The sequence below is a fragment of the Callithrix jacchus genome, chromosome 7 (assembly GCF_049354715.1).
Source record: "Callithrix jacchus isolate 240 chromosome 7, calJac240_pri, whole genome shotgun sequence".
NCBI lineage: Eukaryota > Metazoa > Chordata > Mammalia > Primates > Cebidae > Callithrix > Callithrix jacchus.
Window position 1 is genome coordinate 34,919,394 of NC_133508.1, and position 21,749 is coordinate 34,941,142.

The following is a 21,749-nucleotide window of genomic DNA, read 5'->3' on the forward strand; positions in this document are numbered from 1 at the left end:
GCACCTGTGGTTCCCACTACTGGGGAATCCGAGGTGGGAGGATCACTTGAGTCTGGGAGGTGGAGGTTCTATAATCATGCCACGGCACTCCAGCCTGGATGACAGAGTAAGACCCCATCTCGGGGAAAAAAAAGATTGTAACAGAAGATCAAATTAAACCAAAGTGAAAGGAAGGAAATTATAAGAATTTTCTTTTCTTTTTTTTGAGATGTGGTCTCGCTCTGTCACCCTGGCTGGAGTACAGTGGCACGATCATGGCTCACTGCAGCCTTGACTGCCTAGGCTTAAGTGATCCTCCTGTCTCAGCCTCTCGAGTAGCTGAGACTACAGGTATGCACCACCATGCCCCAGCTAACTTTTAAAATTATTTGTAGAGATGAGGGCTTGCTGTATTGCCCAGAATGCTTGGGTTCAAGTGGGCAACCTCAACTGGCTAATACAAATAGCAATTAAAAGAGGCTGAACACAGTGGCTCATGCCTCTAATCCCAACAATTTTAGAGGCTGAAGCAGGAGGACTGCCTGAGACCAGGAGTTTGAGGCTGCAGTGAGTTATGATCACTACTACATTCCAGCCTGATCTGCGTGACAGAATGACAACCTGTCTCAAAACAAAGATACACAAGAGCAAGGAGAAAAGAAAAAATTACCAACATTAGGAACAAAAGAGATAACATCACTATAGATCTTGCAGACATTAAAATAAAAAATTATAATTATATAAATAAATTCAATGACATAGATGAAATGGACAAATTGGTTGAATGCCACAGATTAACCATAGTGATTCAATAACTATAGAAAATCTAAGTGGTAAGAAAATTTTATTATTAAGAAACTACAGACTGAGGTGGCTTCAGCAGTAAATTCTATTAAACATTTAAGGAAAAATAATACCAATTACACACAAACTCATTCTAAAAATAAAAATCACTTCTCTAGTCATTTCTGTTTTGAGTCCAGACAATGACATTGAAAGGAAAGAACACTAGAGACTTGTATACCTCACTGAATATGGATGCAAAAATCCATAATTAAATTTTTGGCAAATTGACTTCAGCAATATATAAAAAGAATACTGCATCATGACTAAGTGGGGTTTATCCCAAGAATGCAATACTTAACTAAAAAAAGCAATAAAACTACCATATTAACAGAATAAAGGAGAAAAACCATATATGATCCTCTTATCAGATGCAGAAAAATATTTAACAAAATTCACCACCCATTCACAATTTTATTTATTTTATTTTTTTTTAGAGATGGGGTTTCACCATGTTGGCCAGGATGGTCTTGATCTCTTGACTTTGTGATCCGCCCACCTCGGCCTCCCAAAGTGCTGGAATTACAGGCGTGAGCCACTGCGTGTGGCCCAATCACAATTTTAAAACTCTTAGCAAATTGGAAAGAGAAGGGACCTTCTTCATCCTGACAGAGTACACAATCTCTGAAAAGGCTTCAGCTAACATCATCCATTAATGATGAACAACCGAATGCTTTCTCCTCAAACTGAAAATAAGGCAAAGATGTCCAGTCCCTGGATTTCTATTAAACAGCACATTGGAAGTCCTAGCCAGTACAACAGGCAAGAAGAAGGCAAAGAAAACCATACATATTGAAAGGAAGAAATAAAACTGTCTACAGATGACATGATTGTATATATAGAAACACTGAAGCAATCTATAAAAAAAGGCAAATCAAAATGAAAAGTGACTTGAGCGTAGGTTAATACAAAAAAATATTTTCTGCATACTAGCAGTGACCAACTGGAAATTTAAATAAAATCATACCATTTAGTATATATAGTATCAAAAACAGTATCTCTGGCTGAGCACGGTAATCCCAGTACTTCGGGAGGCTGAGAAGGGAAGATCACTTGAGTCCAGGAGTTTGAGACCAGCCTGGGCTACACAGCTAGACCTTGTCTCTACTAAAAAACCCAGAATTAGCTGGGCATGGTGGTATATGCTGTCATCCCAGCTACCTGGGAGGCTAAGGCAAGAGGATTGCTTGAGCTCAGAAGGTCAAGGCTGTAGTGAGCTATGATTGCACCACTGCACTCCATTTTGTTCCATTGATCCAAATGTTGATCCTATAATAATGTGACTTTACAGTCGGTCTTGAAATCTGATAGTCTGAATGTTCCAACTTTGTTGTTTTTTCAAAATTGTGTATGTATACACACATACAGTTGTGTACACACACACACACACCATTTACTATGATGACAATTTTCCCCAAATTGTTCCATAGATAACAATGTAATCTTAATTGAAATCCCAGCAGGGGTAGGACACACCTATAATCCTAGCACTTTTGGAGGCTGAGATGGGAAGACTACTTGAGCCCAGGAATTCAAGACCAGCCTGGGAAATGTGGTGATACGCCATCTCTACAAAAACAAATAGCAACAAAACAGTCAGGTATGGTGGTGTGCACCTGTGGTCCCAGTTACTTGGAAGGCTGAGATGGGAGGACTGCTTGAATTTGGGTGGTTGAGGCTCCAATGACCTGTGATCATGCACTGCACATCAGCCTGAGTGACAGACTGAGACCCTGTCTCAAAAAAAAAAAAAAAAAAAGCCAAAACAAAACAAAACAATTTTGAAAAAGAACAACAAAGTTGGAACATTCAAACTATCAGACTTCAAGATTGACTATGAAGCTACATTATTAAAGGATCAACATTTGGATCAATGGAACAAAATAAATGAACCCGCATATATATGCCAAATAATTTTTGACAAAGTGGCCATAGTAATTCAATAGGGGAAAGACAGTCTTTTCAACAAATGGTGCAGGTACAACTGGATATCCATATGGGAAAAAAAGAACATTGATTATTAACTTACTCATACACAAAAGTCACCTCAAATTGGATCATGTACCTAAGCTTAAAAGGTAAAACGTAAAATTTCTAAAAGAAAACACAGGAAAACATCTACATGATCTGGACGGAGTCAAAGATTTCTTAGGTAATTGAAGACACAAATAACCAAAAAGACACACAAAAAAACAAGAGCTATAAAAGAAGACAGCAAAAAATTGGACTTTTACAAAGTTAAAGACTTCTGCTCTTCAAAAGAATGCTAACAAAATGAAGACAAGTCACAGACTGGGAGAAAATAGTCACAAACTGGGAGAAAATATTCACAAAACATGTATCTGTCAAAGGTATTGTATCTAGAATATATGAAGAACTATTATGACTGATTAGGAAGACAACCCATCCAATTAAATTGGAAAAGATACTGAATAGGCACTTTACAAAGATATATGAATATCCAACATGCACACGAAAATATGTCAACATCATTAATCATCAGGGAAAAGCAAAGTAAAACCACAGTGAGATACCACTACATATCCATTAGAATGGTGAAAAGTAAAAAGATGGATATATCAAGTATTGGTGAGAATGTAGGCCAGCTACAACTCTCATAACTTTACTGGTGGGATATAAGATGGTACCAGTACTTTGGAACACAGTTTGGCCTCTTTTGTTTTTTGAGATGGGAGTCTTGCCCTGTTGCTCAGGCTGGAGTGCAGTGGTGCAAGCTTGGCTCACTACAACCTCCGCTTCCTGGGTTCAAGTGATTCTCCTGCCTCAGCCTCCCAAGTAGCTGGGATTACAGGTGTACCACCACACCTGGCTATTTTTTTTTTTTGTATTTTTAGTAGAGATGGGGTTTTGCCATGTTGGTCAGGCTGGTCTCAAACTCCTGACCGCGGGTGATCCACCCACCTTGGCCTCCCAAAGTGCTGGGATTATAGGCGTAAGCTACCGCACCCAGCTGCTAAAATTAAACATACACTTAGCATACAACCCAGTAGTCTTACTCCTAGATATTTACCCAAGAGAAGATGCCCACGCAAAAACTTGTACAGGGAAGTTCATAATGGCTTTATTTATATAGACAAAACTGGACAAAGCCTAAATGTCCACCAACATTTGTGTTAAATAAACAAACTGTGGTATATACATATACTGGAAAAATACTCAGTGACAAACAGAAATGAACCACTCATTCATGCAACAACATAGATGAATCTAAGAATATTATGCTGAGCAAAAGAAACCTTACACACAAGAGCATACACACATTGTAAGATCATGTTTTTATGAGACTCGAGAAAGACAAATCTGATCCATAGTGATAGAAAACAGATCAGGGCTTGCCTGGCACCAGGGACGAGTACCAGGGAGTTTTGGGGTGATGGAAATGTTCTAGATCTTGATGTGGTTACATGAGTAAATTACTTTCTCAAAATTCATCAAACTGTGGCCGGGCGCAGTGACTCATGCCTGTAATCCCAGCACTTTGGGAGGCTGAGGCAGGTAGATCACCAGAGGTCAGGAGTTTGAGACTACCCTGACCAACATGGTGAAACCCTGTCTCTACTAAAAATACAGAAATTAGCCGGGTGTGGTGGGCACGTGCCTGTAGTCCCATCTACTTGGGAGGCTGAAGCAGGAGAATCACTTGAACTTGGGAGGTGGAGGTTGCAGTGAGCCGAGAGCACACCACTGCACTCCGGTCTGGGTGACAGAGTGACACTTTGTCTCAAAAAATACATATATATATATATTTTATATATATTATATATATATATTTTCTCAAAGGTCTAAACTTGAAAGATAATAAATATTACATATATTTGGTGTACAAAAGGAATGTGAAAAATAAACCTCAAGCCCAGGGAATGAGGCTCAATTCCTTTAAGAAGGCTCCACTTAGAAAGAGAACCCTGGCATTCATAGCTCAAAGCCTTGTCCTGAGAGAGGCAATGAGAGCTTTACAGTACGTGCTTTGTAAAACCAGATTCAGCCCTGCTACTCCCCACTCTGAAGCCAAGTCTCCTGCTCCTCTGCCAATGCCTTCCTCACATCATCCACTGGAGAAAATTACTGCAGCTGAGCTCTGTAAATTAAATGGCATGAATGAGCAATGCTAATCTGAATACCTAAAACATTTTTGGAATTATGAAGCATACGAGCTTATTTCTATTTGTCATGAAACTCTGTAAACAAAATATTTGTATAAACCCTTTGAATTCAGCAAATCAAAACAACAAAATTACACTGACAAATACTTAGGTATCTACTGTGGTCTCAAGGAATTGAAGATCTCATTGAAAAGAGAGTTTGTAAGCATGGAATAGTTATTGGCAAATAAACAAGACACCCAGTAATTTCTCTAAGAGCTGAGAGTGGGGACACATCACTTTAGGCTTTAGTAGTCTAGAGAGGCCTGATGAGAAACTTGTATTTATGCAGAACCAAAATCCAAAAGACCAATAATGAGTATTTTTTTAAATTATAGAGTGCTGCTTTTATGCATACATTTTTTTCTGTAAAGTTGAGAAATGGGTTTGAAAAATAAAAGAAACGTAAGGCTATATTTAACAGTCATATGGATACATTAGCCTATATTTATCCTTCATAAAAGATACTTTGTGATGATTGTAATTCTCTGAATAATAGTTATTTGTGCACTTATTTATAGGCAGCCTTCTGAAGGCTATAATGAGAACACCCATCACCCACTCAGTCTCACTCACAGAACCACTAGAAGAGATTGAAATTTTAAGTGTCAACATACTATAAAAATATAGAGAATTAGCTAGCTGTATAAATAACATAAATTAACTGCAAGTTTTATTTGGAGATATGAAGTTAAGGACATTTTTGGCAATCCCAGTTCAGTCCAAATTTGATTTTAACTAGAAATTTAAACTTTTTTTTTCTTCTGAGACTAAGTTTCGCTCTTGCTGCCCAGACTGGAATGCAATGATGTGATCTCGGCTCACTGCAATCTCTGCCTCCTGGGTTCAAGCGATTCTCCTGCTTCAGCGTCCTGAGTAGCTGGGATTACAGGCACATAATAGCTAATTTTTGTATTTTTTAGTAGAGATGGGGTTTCACCATGTTGGCCAGGCTGGTCTCAAACTCCTGACCTCAGGTGATCAGCCCACCTGGGCCTCCCAAAGTGCTGGAATTACAGGCGTGAGCCACCACACCCAGTCCCTTTTTATTTTTTAAAATCAACTTTGGTTAGGCATATAGCCTATAATCCCAGAACTTTGGGAAGTCAAGACAGGAGGATCTCTTGTGGTCACAAGTTAGAGACCAGCCTGGGCAATGTAGTGAGACACCCTCCATCTCTTAAAAAAAATTAGCTGGGCATGGTGGGAGCTGCCTGTGGTTCCAGCTACTTGGGAGGCGGCTGAGATAGGAGGATTGCTTGAGCCCAGGAGGTGAAGGCTGCAGTGAGCCATGATTATGCTGCTGCACTTTAATCTGGGCAACACAGCAAGATTTTGTCTCAAAAAATAATAAAAATAAACTTTACTAGACACAGTTTACATAAAACAAAATGAGCCTATTTTATTTATACAATTTAATGAGTTTTTTTTTTTTTTTTTGAGATAGAGTCTCACTCTGTTGTCCAGGCTGGAGTGCAGTGGCACAGTAAAGTGCCTGGCCTAGAAAATATTTTTTAATGGAGAAGATTATAGTTTGCATCTTGGAGACATTATCGTTTACAGTGTTATAATAATGAAAGGCACAGGAGAATGTACATACAGTTACTCAAAGTACAGCCCTGGGGAGGGGAATGGGAAAGGAGAGGCAATGAAATGGCAGGGCCCTTGAAAGGATAAAACCTAAGTGACTAGACAGAAAGCATCTTGGCTTAAGTGGCAGCATAGCTAATATAATTTTACAGTAAGTTAAATAAAATGGAAGCTAACAAGTTCAGTGCCCAAAGGCAAGTAATTGTACCGGTTGATGCCTTTTAGTCTAAGAGCTAGGATTCTGTACAGAATGCTGTTTCCAGGCTGCAGTTTTCCTGGATCAGAACCATTTCTTCTAGGCCGGGTGTGGTGGCTCGTACCTGTAAATCCAGCGCTTGGGAAGGTATGTTTGAGCCCAGGAGTTTGAGACCAGCCTGGACAATGTAGCAAGACCCTGTCTCAAAAAAAAAAAATTAAAAATTAGCTGGATGTGGTGGTGCATGCCTGTAGTCCTACATACTAGAGAGGCTTAGGTGGGAGGATCGCTGGAGCCCAGGGCTTTGAGGCTGCAGTGAGCTATGATAGTGCCACCACACTCCAGCCTGGGTGACAGAACGACACTGTCTCTCTTAAAACAAACAAAAACCCATTGCCTGTCTTTGTCTCCTGGTCCTCCTGGTCTTATAACCACATATGAAGTGTCTTCCAGTTTGGATTTTGTTCTATCGTGGGCATGGATTCTACTCTATAATCCTCTCTTGTTTTAGCAAACCACAATAGTTCATACAAAGATTAATAACGGGAAAAGCATTTGAAGTAAAATATTTTGCTAGGCTATCTTTTTTTTGAGGGAGGAAATTATTGCTTTTAAAAAAGACATAGATTTAGAGTAAAAAAGAAAAAAGAACAGAGGAAAAAAGTCAACTAAGTGAATCACTGTTTAACTGTGAACATCCCTAAAAACATCTCTTTGCATACATACTCAGTCTTGCAGTCTGCTTTCTCTCTCAACAATATTTCATGGCTTTCTTTCTATAACAATAAATACAGATGTACATCCTTATTTTTATGACTTCATAGAATTTCACTGTCTGCTCTATGTAACTAGTTATTCATGGGCATTTAGGTTGCATTCAGTTTTTCACTATTATAAATTAAGTGGCAATTTTTAGCATATTTTGCCCAACTCATCTGACATCTATGAATATTAATATTCTTTCCAAATTAAAAAAATTAGTAATATTTTGTGAATGGGGAAAACTGCTAGCAGGAGTAGCCATTTTTACTTCCTGAGACAGGCTTTTTTTTTCTACCATATTTGCAATATTACAATGTTCACTTTTAGGGTGTGGAAGATAGTAACCTAAATCCTGTTCCTCTCTTCTGTTGAGCACTGTTATTACACACACACTCGCCAAGGAAAAGTTGTGAAGTCTACGCTTTGGGAGGAGGTTGAGGCAGTGGGGGTGAGAGGTATGAGTCTTTTCTAAGCTGACTTTACTGTTTTTCGCCTGATCTCCTGTGTACTTGACATCCCCACGTTTTCCTCTGAGAGCTCCAGGCCCTCCTTGGTGGCTCCTGGCTGACTCCCAGCAAGAGCTGATCCTGGGCTCTCACTGGTCCTTTCTCTGTAGCTTCTCAGAGGTTGCCGAGTGAAGGAATGAGGCTTACAGAGACTGTCCTGTGTTTTTCCGTTCCTTCAGTGCCTTGAGAGGTGACCCAGCTGGCTAAGATACACTAGCTGGTACTGTGCTAGCAGAGAACGGTAACATTTTGATGTGTGGATATTCCAAATACCACTTCTTAAAGACAAAATGAGATTTCAAGGCCTTTGTCTCAAAGGGATAGTCAACTTGCAATTTTGGGTCCCCTATTGGGCATTGAAAGTGTTATCAGCAGGCAAAGAGGGCCTTTGCATCCTCAGGGCACACTGGTGAGGAGGGCACCTGCTCTAATCTGACTCTTTCCAGCCCAGTCCCTCAGCAAGCAGAGCTATACAATGTTATGGAACCAATCTCATTTTCAAACAGAAGACACCAAATCCTGGGGGCTGATACCAAAAGACATGAAAATGGAGCTGGGATACAGGCAGAAGAGCGGGATTCATACTTCTTTCTCTATATCATTCATTGTTTTTCCTGGCATTTATCATACAGTGACTATTCAACATTCATTAAAACGTAGCATCATATACTTTGCCAAGGTGAAGTCCCCAGGAAATGCAGGATAATAACTAAGCAACAAGAATACTCTGTGATTTGTGATGCTCATTTCTCAAGCTCCTGAGTATATATAATGAGGTGATATTGTGTCATGGAGAAACACTGCAGGCATAACCAACTCCAGGTTCGTGTGATGGATGAAATAAAAAACAGGAATGCTAAAAGGACTTAGTGAAGTAATGTGGAACTCGGGATAAAAAACATGCTGAAGAGCTGTCAGCGCCAGGCGTAGAGGAACACAGCTCTCCAACTGTATGCAGCTTCACTAGGTTAGGTGTGCAGAGCTTTATTTTGGTCTACCACGGGGAAACTGAGATTGAGACAATCACTCTTTCTGCAGATTTACCTGAAGGGGTCTTGATGCCTGTTAGGTGTTACTGCTCTCAGTACCGTGCTACAAAGAGTAAAACAAGCTCCGTTTTCCACGTCAGCGCGTACTTGGAGAAGTGCAAGTAAAACATAATACATCTCAAGAAATGTGTGCAAATCATAATACATCCTGATAAGTCTGTATAAAATGCTGCTAGGAGCAATGGAAATTTGTCCAATTACGCATCACAGAATGACCACAAGTTCTCTAGGTTTGCACTATCAATAAGGAAACAATTACTTGTGTAAAATGACGTAAACTTTCTAAGATGTTATATGGCAATATTAAGAGATTTAAAAATGTTTCTTTTTTGTCAAAATGACCTAGAAATTTCAATTCTAATGATTCCTTTTATGGAAATGAGCAGACGCAGTCAAATATCAGCATATAAAAATGTTATCTCTGAACTGTTTTTATCATCCTAAAAAAGAAACAAACGAAATGTCCACCTATTAGTACCCCTAATACAATGCATTTTGCAGTCATTATAGTTTAAGAAAAACGCTAACTGGCATGGGAAATATTTATTTATCAGACAGAATCTACACCAGTTTATGATCTCCAGTATGAAGGACAAAGGAAAAGCATTGTTTGTGCCAGGCCTTGAAGGTTAAGTTGGATTAAAAACACAGAGGTGGGGAGGAATGGCACTCAGAGGGACGAGGTCACAGGAGTAAGGTAAGAGGAAGAGTGGCAGACACAGAGGGAGCTGTGAGCAGGTGTGAGTGGCTAGGGAGAAAGCCTGGGGAGCAGGCCAACTTGACTGTCAGGCAGGCTGGGTTTTTAAGTCTCAACATGAGAAGCTGTTGACAGATTCTTAAGCACTGGATTGACAGAACCCCCACTTCAGTAGGGGCTACTGAGGTGCTCCTGGGGAACCCAGGGCTATTTTAATGTGGAATTATAGCTGCAGTGCGTTTTGAGTTCCCTGGAGGTTACTAATGTGAGGCAGAGACAAGTATGTTAATAGAACTCATCAACTATTCTTGTTTTGCCTTTAAAATTGTTGGCTTTTGTCCTGTTGGGAATGGGGTCTGAAGTGAAGCCAGTTAACTAAGATTAAGGTATGTGAAAGTGCCTGGCTTGGGAAAGACACTCAATAAACCCCCTTCCAACACCAGTCGCCTTGGACAGAAAGCTATTTCTTGTCAGGGTATATTCAGGGAGCTTCCTGTTCACAGGAACCATCAGCTACAGTTCTGGGTATACTGGAATGCTGTATTAAAGTAACACATCAGACAATCCTTCTAATTTTCATGGGCCTAATCTGCCTTTTGGGTGAATGACTTCCTTTTGCCACCTAAACCATAGCTTGGCTCCAGAGCCTGCCCACTGTATCCTTCCATGCCATCCTGGGTTCTCCTATGGGGAGCCAAGTACACATGGTGGCCCCACAGGTCTCAGTCACAGTTCCTATTGTCTGGGGGCCAATCAAGGAAAACTGCCAACATGAATACATGAAGCTCTTATCAATGAATATCAATTCCTGGCTAGATCAGGATTAGGTTTGCCTGCATACAACTTGGGAATTCAAAATGACAGTGGTTTACACAATACAGTTTACTTATCTCATGTAAAAGCAGCTTACACAAGGACATTCTCTTAGTTCATGGCTTCCATCTTCAAGGTCACCTGGCATTCAAAACTGGGTGCTAGAATTCCAGCTATCCTGACCACACTGCAAGAAGCAGAGAAGAGGTAGCCTTTTTAGAGAGCTTTGCTGGAATTGTCCACTCACATCTTATTGCCCAGACTTAGTCCCTTGGCCAGCTGTCATTTTTGAGCTGGGACTATTGCTATTCCTCAAGAAACAGGCCTTGAAACTACGGGAGATGGGAGAATAGTCATTGGGGAGCAAAGTAGCTTCCTCTCTCACTTCAGCCTATGCCTGACCCTGCTGCATGCTAGACTCTGCCTGATCACAGGTACATCCTAGTTCTCAAGGATCTCATATATATGATATATAGGATATATATATCTATACCACACACACACACACACACACACACACACACACACACACAAACCTATGCCTGACCCTGCTGCATGCTAGACTCTGCCTGATCACAGGTACATCGTAGTTCTCAAGGATCTCATATATATATGATATATAGGATATATATATATCTATACCATACACACACACACACACACACACACACACACAACCTATGCCTGACCCTGCTGCATGCTAGACTCTGCCTGAACACAGGTACATCCTAGTTCTCAATGATCTCATATATATAATATATAGGATATATATATCTATACCACACACACACACACACACACACACACACACACACACACACAAAACCTATGCCTGACCCTGCTGCATGCTAGACTCTGCCTGATCACAGGTACATCCTAGTTCTCAAGGATCTCATATATATGATATATAGGATATATATATCTATACCACACACACACACACACACACACACACACACACACAAAACCTATGCCTGACCCTGCTGCATGCTAGACTCTGCCTGATCACAGGTACATCCTAGTTCTCAAGGATCTCATATATATGATATATAGGATATATATATCTATACCATACACACACACACGCACACACCCCATTTCACTTCTTGAAAAGGAAGCATAAAGAAGGTAGACTTTGGCAAGGGAGGGACTGGGCATCCTAAGGCCATTTAGCCTGGGGACAGATGGTGAACTTGCAGTGGTGAGGTAGATAAATCAGTTTCCAAGTGGGCTTTCTCCCAGATGCCAGAGACCCTGGCTGTCCCTGTTTCGTCATGCATTCCACGAACAAAGGTTTAACTTAAGAAAAACTATGTGGCAGAAGAGCTACCCTCCCTCCCTCCTTCCCTCATGGCAGCACCCTTCTCTGCCAAGCTGAAACATGACCTCAGAATCCTCCTCAACACACTGTCCCTGGCAGTTCCTCTGGTCCAAAAGACTTGGTACTACTAGTTAAATCTATCAGCCATCCTTATTTTCTGGTGGGAATTTTTATTTGGACAGAGGATTTCTGGGTAGTTCCTAATTTCATGGAAATAAATTTCTCATGGTGGAATTTTAGGTATATGCACAGGCAATAAATGTAGATATTTATAGGCAACAGGCTTGGCATTCCTCAGATTTCACCACTCAGTGGCTGCAATCACTCTCACTGCTGGCAACTTGTTCTTGTGATTGTTTACCTTACTGGACTGTGAGTTTCCCCAGAATGGAAACTGTATCTTATCCACTTTTGTATCCTCAAAATGCCTGGCTCAGTATATCCTCAAAAATGTTATCCATAAATGAGTCACCTGCCTCAATCAAGGTCAAGTGCTATCAAAGTAAATACTTTCCCAGTAGCTGCTTAGACTGTGGACTGCCTACCACCAAAGGCAAAAGGCAGGCCCCATTTGAAGGAGAGGTCGGTGACAGGAGGAACTGCAGTAGCACAACACACAGAAGGTCTTGGTTACGCCACAACTGCCTTAGAAATGCTTGAGTAACTGACATGAGGAACTGACTACCACATGAAAGGGCAGCCATACCCCAAGGAGACAATACACATTTTCCTTCAGGTTCAGGTTCAGGTCCTGGGCTAACTTGGCTCAGTGCTTTGTGTTCCAGGAGGTGACTCAGGGAGTTGTGCAAATGACTGACTCATATTTCATGGATATGAGTGTAGCTGATGTAAGACTGCAATTATCTCCTGATTCAATTAAGGTAGCCTATTCTTGATTGTTTTTATAAATTATTTAAGTTGATACTAATACTGCTTATGTTTTAAATAGTGTGGTTCCACAGAAAATTTGTTTTTTCTGTGAAAAACAAAGCTACTATTGCCAAAAAAGTGTGAAGAGTACCGACTTAGCTAGAGTTCACCTAAGTTTTATGTTTACCTGTTTACAGTGTCCAAATTCTTCAACAGTGATCAAGGAGGAAGATGAGACAAAATAATTCTCAAATGATTCCTTCTGCTCAAAGAGCAGGGTGGGTATGAGATCCAGGTTGGTTTGTTTTTTTTAGAGACAGGGTCTCACTCTGTCACCTGGGCTGGAGTGCAGTGGCGCAATCACAGCTCACTGCAGCCTCCAGCTCCCAGTCTCAAGCCATCCTCCCAACCCTCCTCAGGCTGGAGGACAGGCCTTGTTACAGTGCTTGGTGCATACCTCTGCCCTTTCCCACTCCCCTAGTCCACACTCTGGGCTAGATCCACAGTCTGCTGAGGAACCGTCCCTGCATTCAGATTCCCGAGTGACACAGTATTAGAGATGCTGTGGCTAGATACTCACGTTGTTTCTGCATATGGCTATTCCTCAACCTTGTTGCCTATCTTCTTAACTCTGGTTGGAGGGCTGAGCCCCACAGAAATGACAAGGCTCCCCTCATCCTTTTCTCTCTTAAAGTTTAGTACCAGTCCTAAGCAGTCAGCTCCCAGCTTTCTTTAGGGCAGAAAAAGAGGAGAGAAGTAACACTTGCTTTTCCATTCACAAAGTCCTGGAGATGGCAGGTAGGAGGTTTGGGTGGACGTAGCTTGGACTTTGAAATTAGAACCAGGTTCAAATCCTGTTAGGACATTTCTCAGTATTTTGATCTTGCATAGGTTTACTTACCAAAGTTAAAGTGGTCTATTTATAAAATGGGGTACAACTTATCAGATTTAGATGTTAGAAATAGTACAGTGCATGGCAGCTAGCAGGCTTTCAAGAAATGACATCTCTCATTAGTATCATTTTGACATCACATTTCTCTGTTCATAGTTGGTTACTGTTCTGTAATTTCCCCCAAAGTGTCACTGTGTGTCAGGGAGGGAGCATCTGCCTGGAGGAGTGTGAAGTGTGCATGTGGGGTGCATCGAGGGAGTCGGCACCCAGGTAAACCACTAGCGAGGCTTTAGTACATATCTTTTCTCTCCAGAATTGCTGACCTCAGTAAGTGCAGGTACATACCTAAGGGGAATATGGTAGAAATGTCAGAGGAGGTAGGGGTGGTGGGGGGTGGGAATCCTGGCAGACCAGAGGCTGTACCACGCTTTGTTGAGGGTACGTGGCTACACTGATCTCTAGTCCTCTAGATGCTCTCTCCAGTTAACACTGCCCAGCGACCTGCTCGGACAGAGAGCATGCAGCCAGCCATGCTGTCACCTTAGTGTCATTGTCTCTTTCTTCTCTTAAGGCCTTCAGAAACCATAATTTGAATGTAAATGTTATACATTTTATAATGAAATAAAAATTGCTTAATGCGCCTGAGTAGATACACCACATTCCGATGTTTCATTGACTGGATGCTGACTTTCATATATGGCCCAAAGTACAAAGCAGCAATCAGAACAGACAAGGGAACTCCTCTCCCAAGGGTTCAGCCATCCGACCCAACCTTCATAGCACAGAAAATCTGAATACACACATGCAATTGTGAATGTGCCCCAATCAGTTTTCCCAGGAAGCAGGAGGAGGAAGGGAAGGGCACTATTTTGTACTGTTGTTGTCTACCCACCCTCTCCAGGGCTGTCATTCTTCAGAATTTCCCTTTTATACTTCTTCTCTCATCTGGTCAGCATGACCACTTTGCAGCCATTTATTTTCCAGGGACGTTTGTCACTTATCCTAACAAATAGCATTAACACAGTTGAGAGGATGGAGCTTTTAAAAATTGGACTATGCTGAAGGAATTAAGAGAAAAAAAAATCTAAAAAATAAAAATATGGACTAATAAATGTACAAACAGTCCTGTGAGAAGGAGGGAAAGCACAGGTTAAAAAATGGCTAGATGCAGAGAATTAAATGAAATGTTTATAAAGCCTTTCACAAGATGGCCACACATTGCTGATGCTAGATAAATACTAAGTCCCTTATATCTTCTCTTCCCTTTTAGTACCTGGATTTGTCACTAACAGGTGCTGAGATCTGAAGAAGGCATGATTTCATCTCTCTGGGCCTCAGTTTTCTCATATTTAAAATTAAGATAGTTGTGCTGGTTTTTTTTTTTTTTTTCCGAGAACTAGTTCAAAGATATTCCCAGCCCCCTACCAGCCTCTGTTCATGACTCCTTTAGTACATATTTGGAAAAAAGGGTGGGAAGGCTGTTTCTGCACCTTATATCCTTCCCAATAAAGGCAAGAAAAGTCAGGGATGGCTGGCATTGTGGGCTTTGGGTGGGATTCGAACCAACATTTACTGGACTTTCCTCTGAGCCAGGCTCGTTCACATACCTTTATCCTAGTCAACTGGCCTAAGTTAACTTGTTCCCAAAGCGACAAAACCTGATGGCATTCTAAAAGCAAAACTAGGGCAGTCAATGCGTTGTGTTACCTTAGTTCTCTACCTCAGGTTAACTTCCAAGGAACTCAAAACACTCCACAGCAAATTCAACATTAAAATAGCTCTAGGACCCCAAGATTTATTTCAGGCCTTAAAACAAGATTATCCTCAAGTCCTCGGCAAAGCTCGAAATATAATAGAAGAGAGAACTCCCACATCAAGGCCTAGCTTCTTTTAAATGCTTACCAAATACATAACTAAACAAAAGAAAAAAGGCCCGCACCTTGGCCCATTCCTGTAATCCCAAGGGAGACAGAGACGGGAGGACTACTTGAAGCCAGGAAATCGGTACCAGTCTGGGCTATGAGATGCCTTCCTTACAAAAAGTTAACACACACACACACACATCCCTACCTTAGATACTTTGGAGACACACACACATACACACACCCCTACCTTAGCCGGGCGTGGCTGGAGACAGACAGACACACACACATTCTATCTTAACCAGGTGTGGTTGGAGACACACACACACCCACCTTAGCCAGGAGTGGGTGGAGACACATACACACGCCCCCCTACCGTAGCCGGGGTGACGCGAGCCTGTAGTCCCAGCTACTTTGGAGGCTGAGGAGGGAGAATCACTTACTTTGGAGACACACGGAGACACATACACACACACCCTACCTTCACACACACAAGGGAGAATCGCTTAGCCACTGTGTCACACGCACACACACACACACACCTTAGCCGGGCGTGGCTGGAGACAGACAGACACACACACATTCTATCTTAACCAGGTGTGGTTGGAGACACACACACACCCACCTTAGCCAGGAGTGGGTGGAGACACATACACACGCCCCCCTACCTTAGCCGGGGTGACGCGAGCCTATAGTCCCAGCTACTTTGGAGGCTGAGGCAGGAGAATCGCTTGAGCCCAGGAGTTCGAGGCTGCAGTGAGCCAAGATCGCGCCACTGTCCTCCAGCCTGGGCGACAGAGCGAAATCTTCTCCCTAAAAAAGTAAATTAGAAAAAGAAGAGGAAAAAAAAGAGCCAGCCCGGTCTCGGAGAGGCAGGCGCAGCCTCGGTGCCCAGGGCCCGGATCCTCCTCCCGGCCTAGGCTGAGCTCCGGCCCGCTGCGGGCCGCGGGGACGCACCTCGCATCCCGCGCTAGGCCCCGTCCTGTCCGGCCCGGGGGAGTGGAGGAGGCCGAGGCCCGGCGGGGAAGGGCCTCCAGATTTCGAGCTCCCGCCGACGATTCCCGCGACCCCAGCGCCAGCTAGAGGCGCGGCCGCGGGTAGCGACCCCTCACCCGCATAGGGCCGCGCCGCCCCGGCCCTCCCCTCGGCCGCCGATCTGCTTCCAGGGCAGAGGGAAGGGGCGGGGCGGGGCGGGGCGGGGAATGCGGCGAGGGGGCGCGCGCCGCCAGGGGGAGGGCCGCCAACATCCTCCCCGGCCGTGCCGCGCCGCGCTGGGCTCAGGGGCTGCTTCCACGCCCGCTGCCTGCCCACTCGTCGGCTCGCCCCGCTGCCTGGCGCGGACACGCGTGCCCCCGGCTTGAACCGGAACCTCTTGTCGAGGCCGCCGCCGCCGTCGCCGCCGGGGAAGGGGACGCTGACTGAGAAGCGCGGGGGGAGGCGGCCTGCGCGGCGCCGCCCGCCATGGCCGCGGCGGGGTGAGTTAGGCGCTGCGGCCGCAGTCGCGCGGACCCGAGCGCTCCTCCGCCGCGGATAGGCCGGCCGAGGGGGAGCCGGGGCCGCCGCCCGCTCGTCGCCGCCGCCGCCGCCCATGGCGAGGCCCCGCCGCCGCCGCCGCTGCTGACCCGGCGGCCGGCCGTGGCTACTGCCCCCTCCCGCGGCGGCGAGCGGGCGGGACTCCCCCTACGCCCCCGCCGCCCGCGCCCCGCGCCTGCCTGCGCCCAGCTCCCGGGGTCGGGGAGAACAGGACCGCAGCTGGAGTCGGGGGCCGCCGAAGATGGGGAACACTACCTCGTGCTGCGTGTCGTCCAGCCCCAAGCTCCGGAGGAATGCCCACTCCCGGCTGGAGTCCTACCGGCCGGACACGGACCTGAGCCGCGAGGACACGGGCTGCAACCTGCAGCACATCAGCGACCGGGAGAACATCGACGGTGAGTGCGGCCCGCCGAGCCCTGCGCGCCCCGCGGTTGCAGACGCACACCCAGCGTAGGGGCGGCCCGCGTGCTCTTGCCGGCCCAGCCGCTCTCGGCGACGCGTGCACAACCGGGGCTTCGTCCGCGCAGCCAAGGCGCCGGGGGTCCCCCAGCCTCCGGGCGTACCCCTCGCTGGTTATCCCCGAGTGAGCGGCCGCGGAAACTTTGCAGGCCCGTGGCACCGGAGCGCGGCGGGCCGGGGGCGAGTGTGTGCGTGTAGGTCGCGGGGGTGACAGGGGCCGGCCCTCGTCCGCAGAGGAGCGGCCAGCGCTGGGCGGGGGCGGCCCGGAACAGGCACTGCCTGAATGCAGCCCGAAGCCAAGTTGTGCACGGGTTTGTCTTGCAAAAGCGGTGGGAGTGGATTCCCGTTTTGGAGTCCCGGTGTCTCCAACCTGGAGTTGGAGATCCGTGTTGACTTAAGTCAGTTCCCCGGAACCTTACAAGTGGACTCCACTTGACTGACCTCCGTTACCATTCTCTTTAAAAAGTTTTTTTTTTAAAAGGGTTTTTTTTTTGGGGGGGGTGGCGGTTCCCGGTTTAGAGGCAAATCGCTTCTCCCGAGAATGCTCTTTAAAAGATTGTCAGACACCTTTGGGTTAAGTCACACAGTTTTTGCTTGGACTCGAATTGCAGTCCTGTGAATTTCTGATTTACTTGGGAATTCATAACCGGGGCTTCGTCCACACTTTTGGTTGGATTGGAGTTTGCAAAAAGAAAAGCTAAGATTAATTACTGCACCCAGTAATGCTTTATTTTATTGGTTTGGCAACGTTTTGTTAGCCCTGTGGCCCAGTGATATCATTAAGCATCAAGCTTAAAATATCGTTGACTGAATTTTCAACTTAAAAGGTTTGAGATTGGAAATATCTTTTTATGACAACGTGATTTTTCTTAACCGAAACGTCTTCTCATGATTAATCTAGTTGAACTAATACGGAAAAATTTTTGTGTCAATGAATGGACACAACTTCGTAATTGTTTTCTATCGTCTTTAGGATGGAGTGTTCTCTCTACTGTGGAAAGGCCACATTTAAACTCTGCTAAAGAAAATATTTATCTCGTTTGTTTTCGTGTGATTTTTTCTAAATGGTAATTTCATCTTTTTAGGAGAGCATCTTTATTAAAAAAGTGTCATGTAGAAAGGGACTAACACAGTCCGGTTTTTAGTACGCGCTTAGTAAATTATGATTCCATATGACATTTCTAGTGTTGTTATTTTAGATTTCCATTATTTTTAACATACTCTTTAGATGGCTTTGAACTACAGCCATACTTTCTTCTTAAATTTATGCATTTAAAGGCATCTAGAAGGATGAAGACCCCATCTGTCTCAATCACTTTCACAGCCTCTAGCACTTGAAAGAAAAGTCTAGCATATAATAAACATTCAGTAAATATTGCATTTTAAAGGGCAGAGTAAATGAGTGAGTTTATTACAGAAAGCCATTACTCAGTCCTGTACAATGTTGACAGGTGAAAACATTTGTAAATAATTTCTTTTTTATGTTGTGCATAAAAAATAATTCAAAAATTATTTTGAATGATGGATCAAAAAAAAAAAGAAAGAAAAAAAACGGAAGAAGATTCACATTTCTTAGAGCCAGGCTGCATACAGTTATTTTAACTATTGTAAGGACATAAGGTGGAAAAAATAATGGTAACCAGGTATTTGGCACTAAGGCTTAGTATGATTTTGCCAGAGTACAGTGAAATAGTATTGAGTGTTCTTTCATTTCAACTAAAACTTAAGTTTCAGTCATCAGGTATTTTCAAGAGAACATTTGGAAGACTGTTTTGGAGATTCAGGATAGTTTGAGAGACTATAGGGCAGGTTTCCAATCTAGGCTGTGGGGTGGTGCCCTCTCATCTCAGATCCCAGTTCATATGATGCTAGTTTAAACCCCGAAATACTAATTAACTGTCTGTCTCTCAAATTCAATAAATAATACTTCTAGCATTGACCCAGCTGGCAGTTCTCGACATTGACATTGGTTTCAGTTAAACCAGAAATCTAGTGTTGGACATTGCCATTAATATATTTAATTAAATCTCTCCAGGGTGATTCTGAGATGCAGGTAGAGTTGAGAATTGTTGGCTGGGCAAATCTTGGAAGTGTTACCTGCTGTTCAGGGACATTTTTGGTAGAAATTCATTATTAGAGGTTAAGAGAAGAGAACAGATTTTAGCTAAATAGTATGTGTGTATGTATATATATACATATAGATAGGCAAATATAGACATACAGATGTGTATATATATATACACCTACAGAGACAGATAGGCAAATATAGACATATAGACATACGTATGTGACATATACACACATCCGTATGTCTGTATTTGCCTATGTGTATCTGTATGTATTTGAACTGAGTTGTATTGATTGTTAGGTTATTAGTAAACATTTTAAAACTATAAGAATTATTGATTCTAGAATATATCAAAAGCTGAAGTACACAAGTACCATCTTCTGTATGTCCTGAAATACGTACCACCCAGCTGATGTAGAAAGGTTTGGAGAAATTCATGGGTCTTCTATAATAGGTTAGTGTCTTTAAATCACAGAGATACAACATATATATCCATGTTTTCTCCCCTCTGCCACCAGACACACGAAGGGGTAATATTTGTCCTATAGAATTTCAGTGGCAATTTTAGTGTCTGGGTACTTAGGTGTCTATGGTGCTTACTGTCAAGTTAATGTGTCTTTGTTCTCAGTGTATATTAGTGTTAGGTTATTCCTATTTTTGAAATTGATATTAGACTCATGCTCCCCAGGTATTATTTCTTATAATATCATTCAGAGATTAAGAAAAAACAACAATACATAACAATAATGTTAGTAATTTTCAGAACAATTCTTTAGGAAAAAAATGATAATAATAATTGAAACATATATATATATATATATATATATATATATTTTTTTTTTTTTTTTTTCTTTTTTTTTGAGACGGAGTTTCGCTCTTGTTACCCAGGCTGGAGTGCAATGGCACAACCTCTGCTCAACGCAACCTCCGCCTCCTGGGTTCAGGCAATTCTCCTGCCTCAGCCTCCAGAGTAGCTGGGATTACAGGCACACACCACCGTGCCCAGCTAATTTTTTTTGCATTTTTAGTAGAGACAGGGTTTCACCATGTTGACCAGGATGGTCTCGATCTCTTGACCTCGTGATCCACCCGCCTCGGTCTCCCAAAGTGCTGGGATTACAGGCTTGAGCCACCACGCCCAGCCACTTGCAACCTATATATTACTTACCCTGTACCAGCTGCCACCAGCTGTCGCTCTGAGTACTTGAATTCTGTTCATTCACTTAGAACTCACAGTAACTCTATGGGTAATATTATCCTTACTTTAAAACAAAGAAATGAGAGGAGAGAGGAGAAATGACTTGTCCAGAGTCACACGTCAATACGTGGCAAATGGGAACTTCCCATTGTTGCTTGACTTAGCCATCAAACATTAGCTAGTCTGCGGTTGCCTTCTGGGATAGGGTGTCTGTTGTCATTTCGTATCCATACTTTATCAAAGAGAAACTCTTCTGTCTGCAACAGTTATTCAGTCCACACTTCCATGATTAGATTATTTCTGTGGGAGGAAAAAGGGAGGGAGGGTCTAAAGAGAATTTAAAATGTGAGGAGACCAGATAAATCAGGACACTTGTAACAGCTGTGCCATAGTGTCCTGGTAGGGTTTTACTTCAAAATGGTTGATGGCAACTTCATTCTTTTCATTCTGATGGCTTACCTGTTATCCTTGACAACTCATTTCTCCCTCGTCCTGTATCCTTTCTGCTAGGAAGGTGTGGCCCTGGGTCCTCGGAATATATCCAGTCGCTGACCACTCTCAACACCTCTGTTGCTGCTCTTCTGAAGATCTAAGCAGCTGCTGTCTCTCCCAGCCCACCTGGTCTCCCTACTTCTACCCTCGCCTGCTCCAGTCTGTTCTCAACACAACAGCCATGGCAGAGATCCTTTAAAAAGCGTTAACTTCTTATTCTTTCACTCAAAAATGGCAGCAACTTCTCATTGCACAAGTAAAAGCCTTACAGTGGTTTCCAGGACCCCTTGTGATCTGCCTGCCATCAGCTCACTCTGTCGCTTGCTCATTCCAGCCACATTGGTCTCCCTCCCTGCTCTTCCTGGAACGTGCCAGATACCAACTTCCACCCCTGTTCTCTTCCTCTGTTCTCCATGTGCCGTCTTGGCTGAGTCCCTTTATCGCCTGCAGCCTTGG

The 21,749-nt window shown here is 43.4% G+C and overlaps 2 protein-coding genes across 32 annotated transcripts in view; one reads left to right on the forward strand and one right to left on the reverse strand.

Moving 5' to 3' along the window:
• LOC103794173 (uncharacterized) overlaps window positions 1–17,229 on the reverse strand; it is a 50,742-nt gene extending 33,513 nt beyond the window's left edge. For 7 of the 28 annotated variants that reach the window (XR_013519673.1, XR_013519672.1, XR_013519683.1 and 4 more), the window contains exons 1-4: window positions 16,501–17,229; window positions 16,212–16,356; window positions 10,696–10,785; window positions 6,896–6,969 (exon numbers count right to left, since the gene is read on the reverse strand). Coding sequence is in view for 6 of the 28 variants with exons in the window: in XM_054258643.2 (XP_054114618.2) it covers window positions 16,213–16,356; window positions 16,501–17,133 (777 nt within the window). In the remaining 22 variants the exon portion in view is untranslated. Of the gene's footprint in view, window positions 1–3,879; window positions 4,922–5,019; window positions 5,866–6,361; window positions 6,970–9,409; window positions 10,786–16,168; window positions 16,357–16,500 lie in introns of those variants that run through there. The other 21 variants (XR_013519691.1, XR_013519688.1, XM_054258643.2 and 18 more) reach the window with 10 other exon arrangements.
• CCNY (cyclin Y) overlaps window positions 16,771–21,749 on the forward strand; it is a 208,919-nt gene continuing 203,940 nt past the window's right edge. For 3 of the 4 annotated variants that reach the window (XM_009000191.5, XM_002750164.7, XM_078329893.1), the window contains exon 1: window positions 16,771–17,471. Coding sequence is in view for 2 of the 4 variants with exons in the window: in XM_002750164.7 (XP_002750210.2) it covers window positions 17,318–17,471 (154 nt within the window). In the remaining 2 variants the exon portion in view is untranslated. Of the gene's footprint in view, window positions 17,472–18,657; window positions 21,550–21,749 lie in introns of those variants that run through there. The other variant, XM_078329890.1, reaches the window with a different exon arrangement.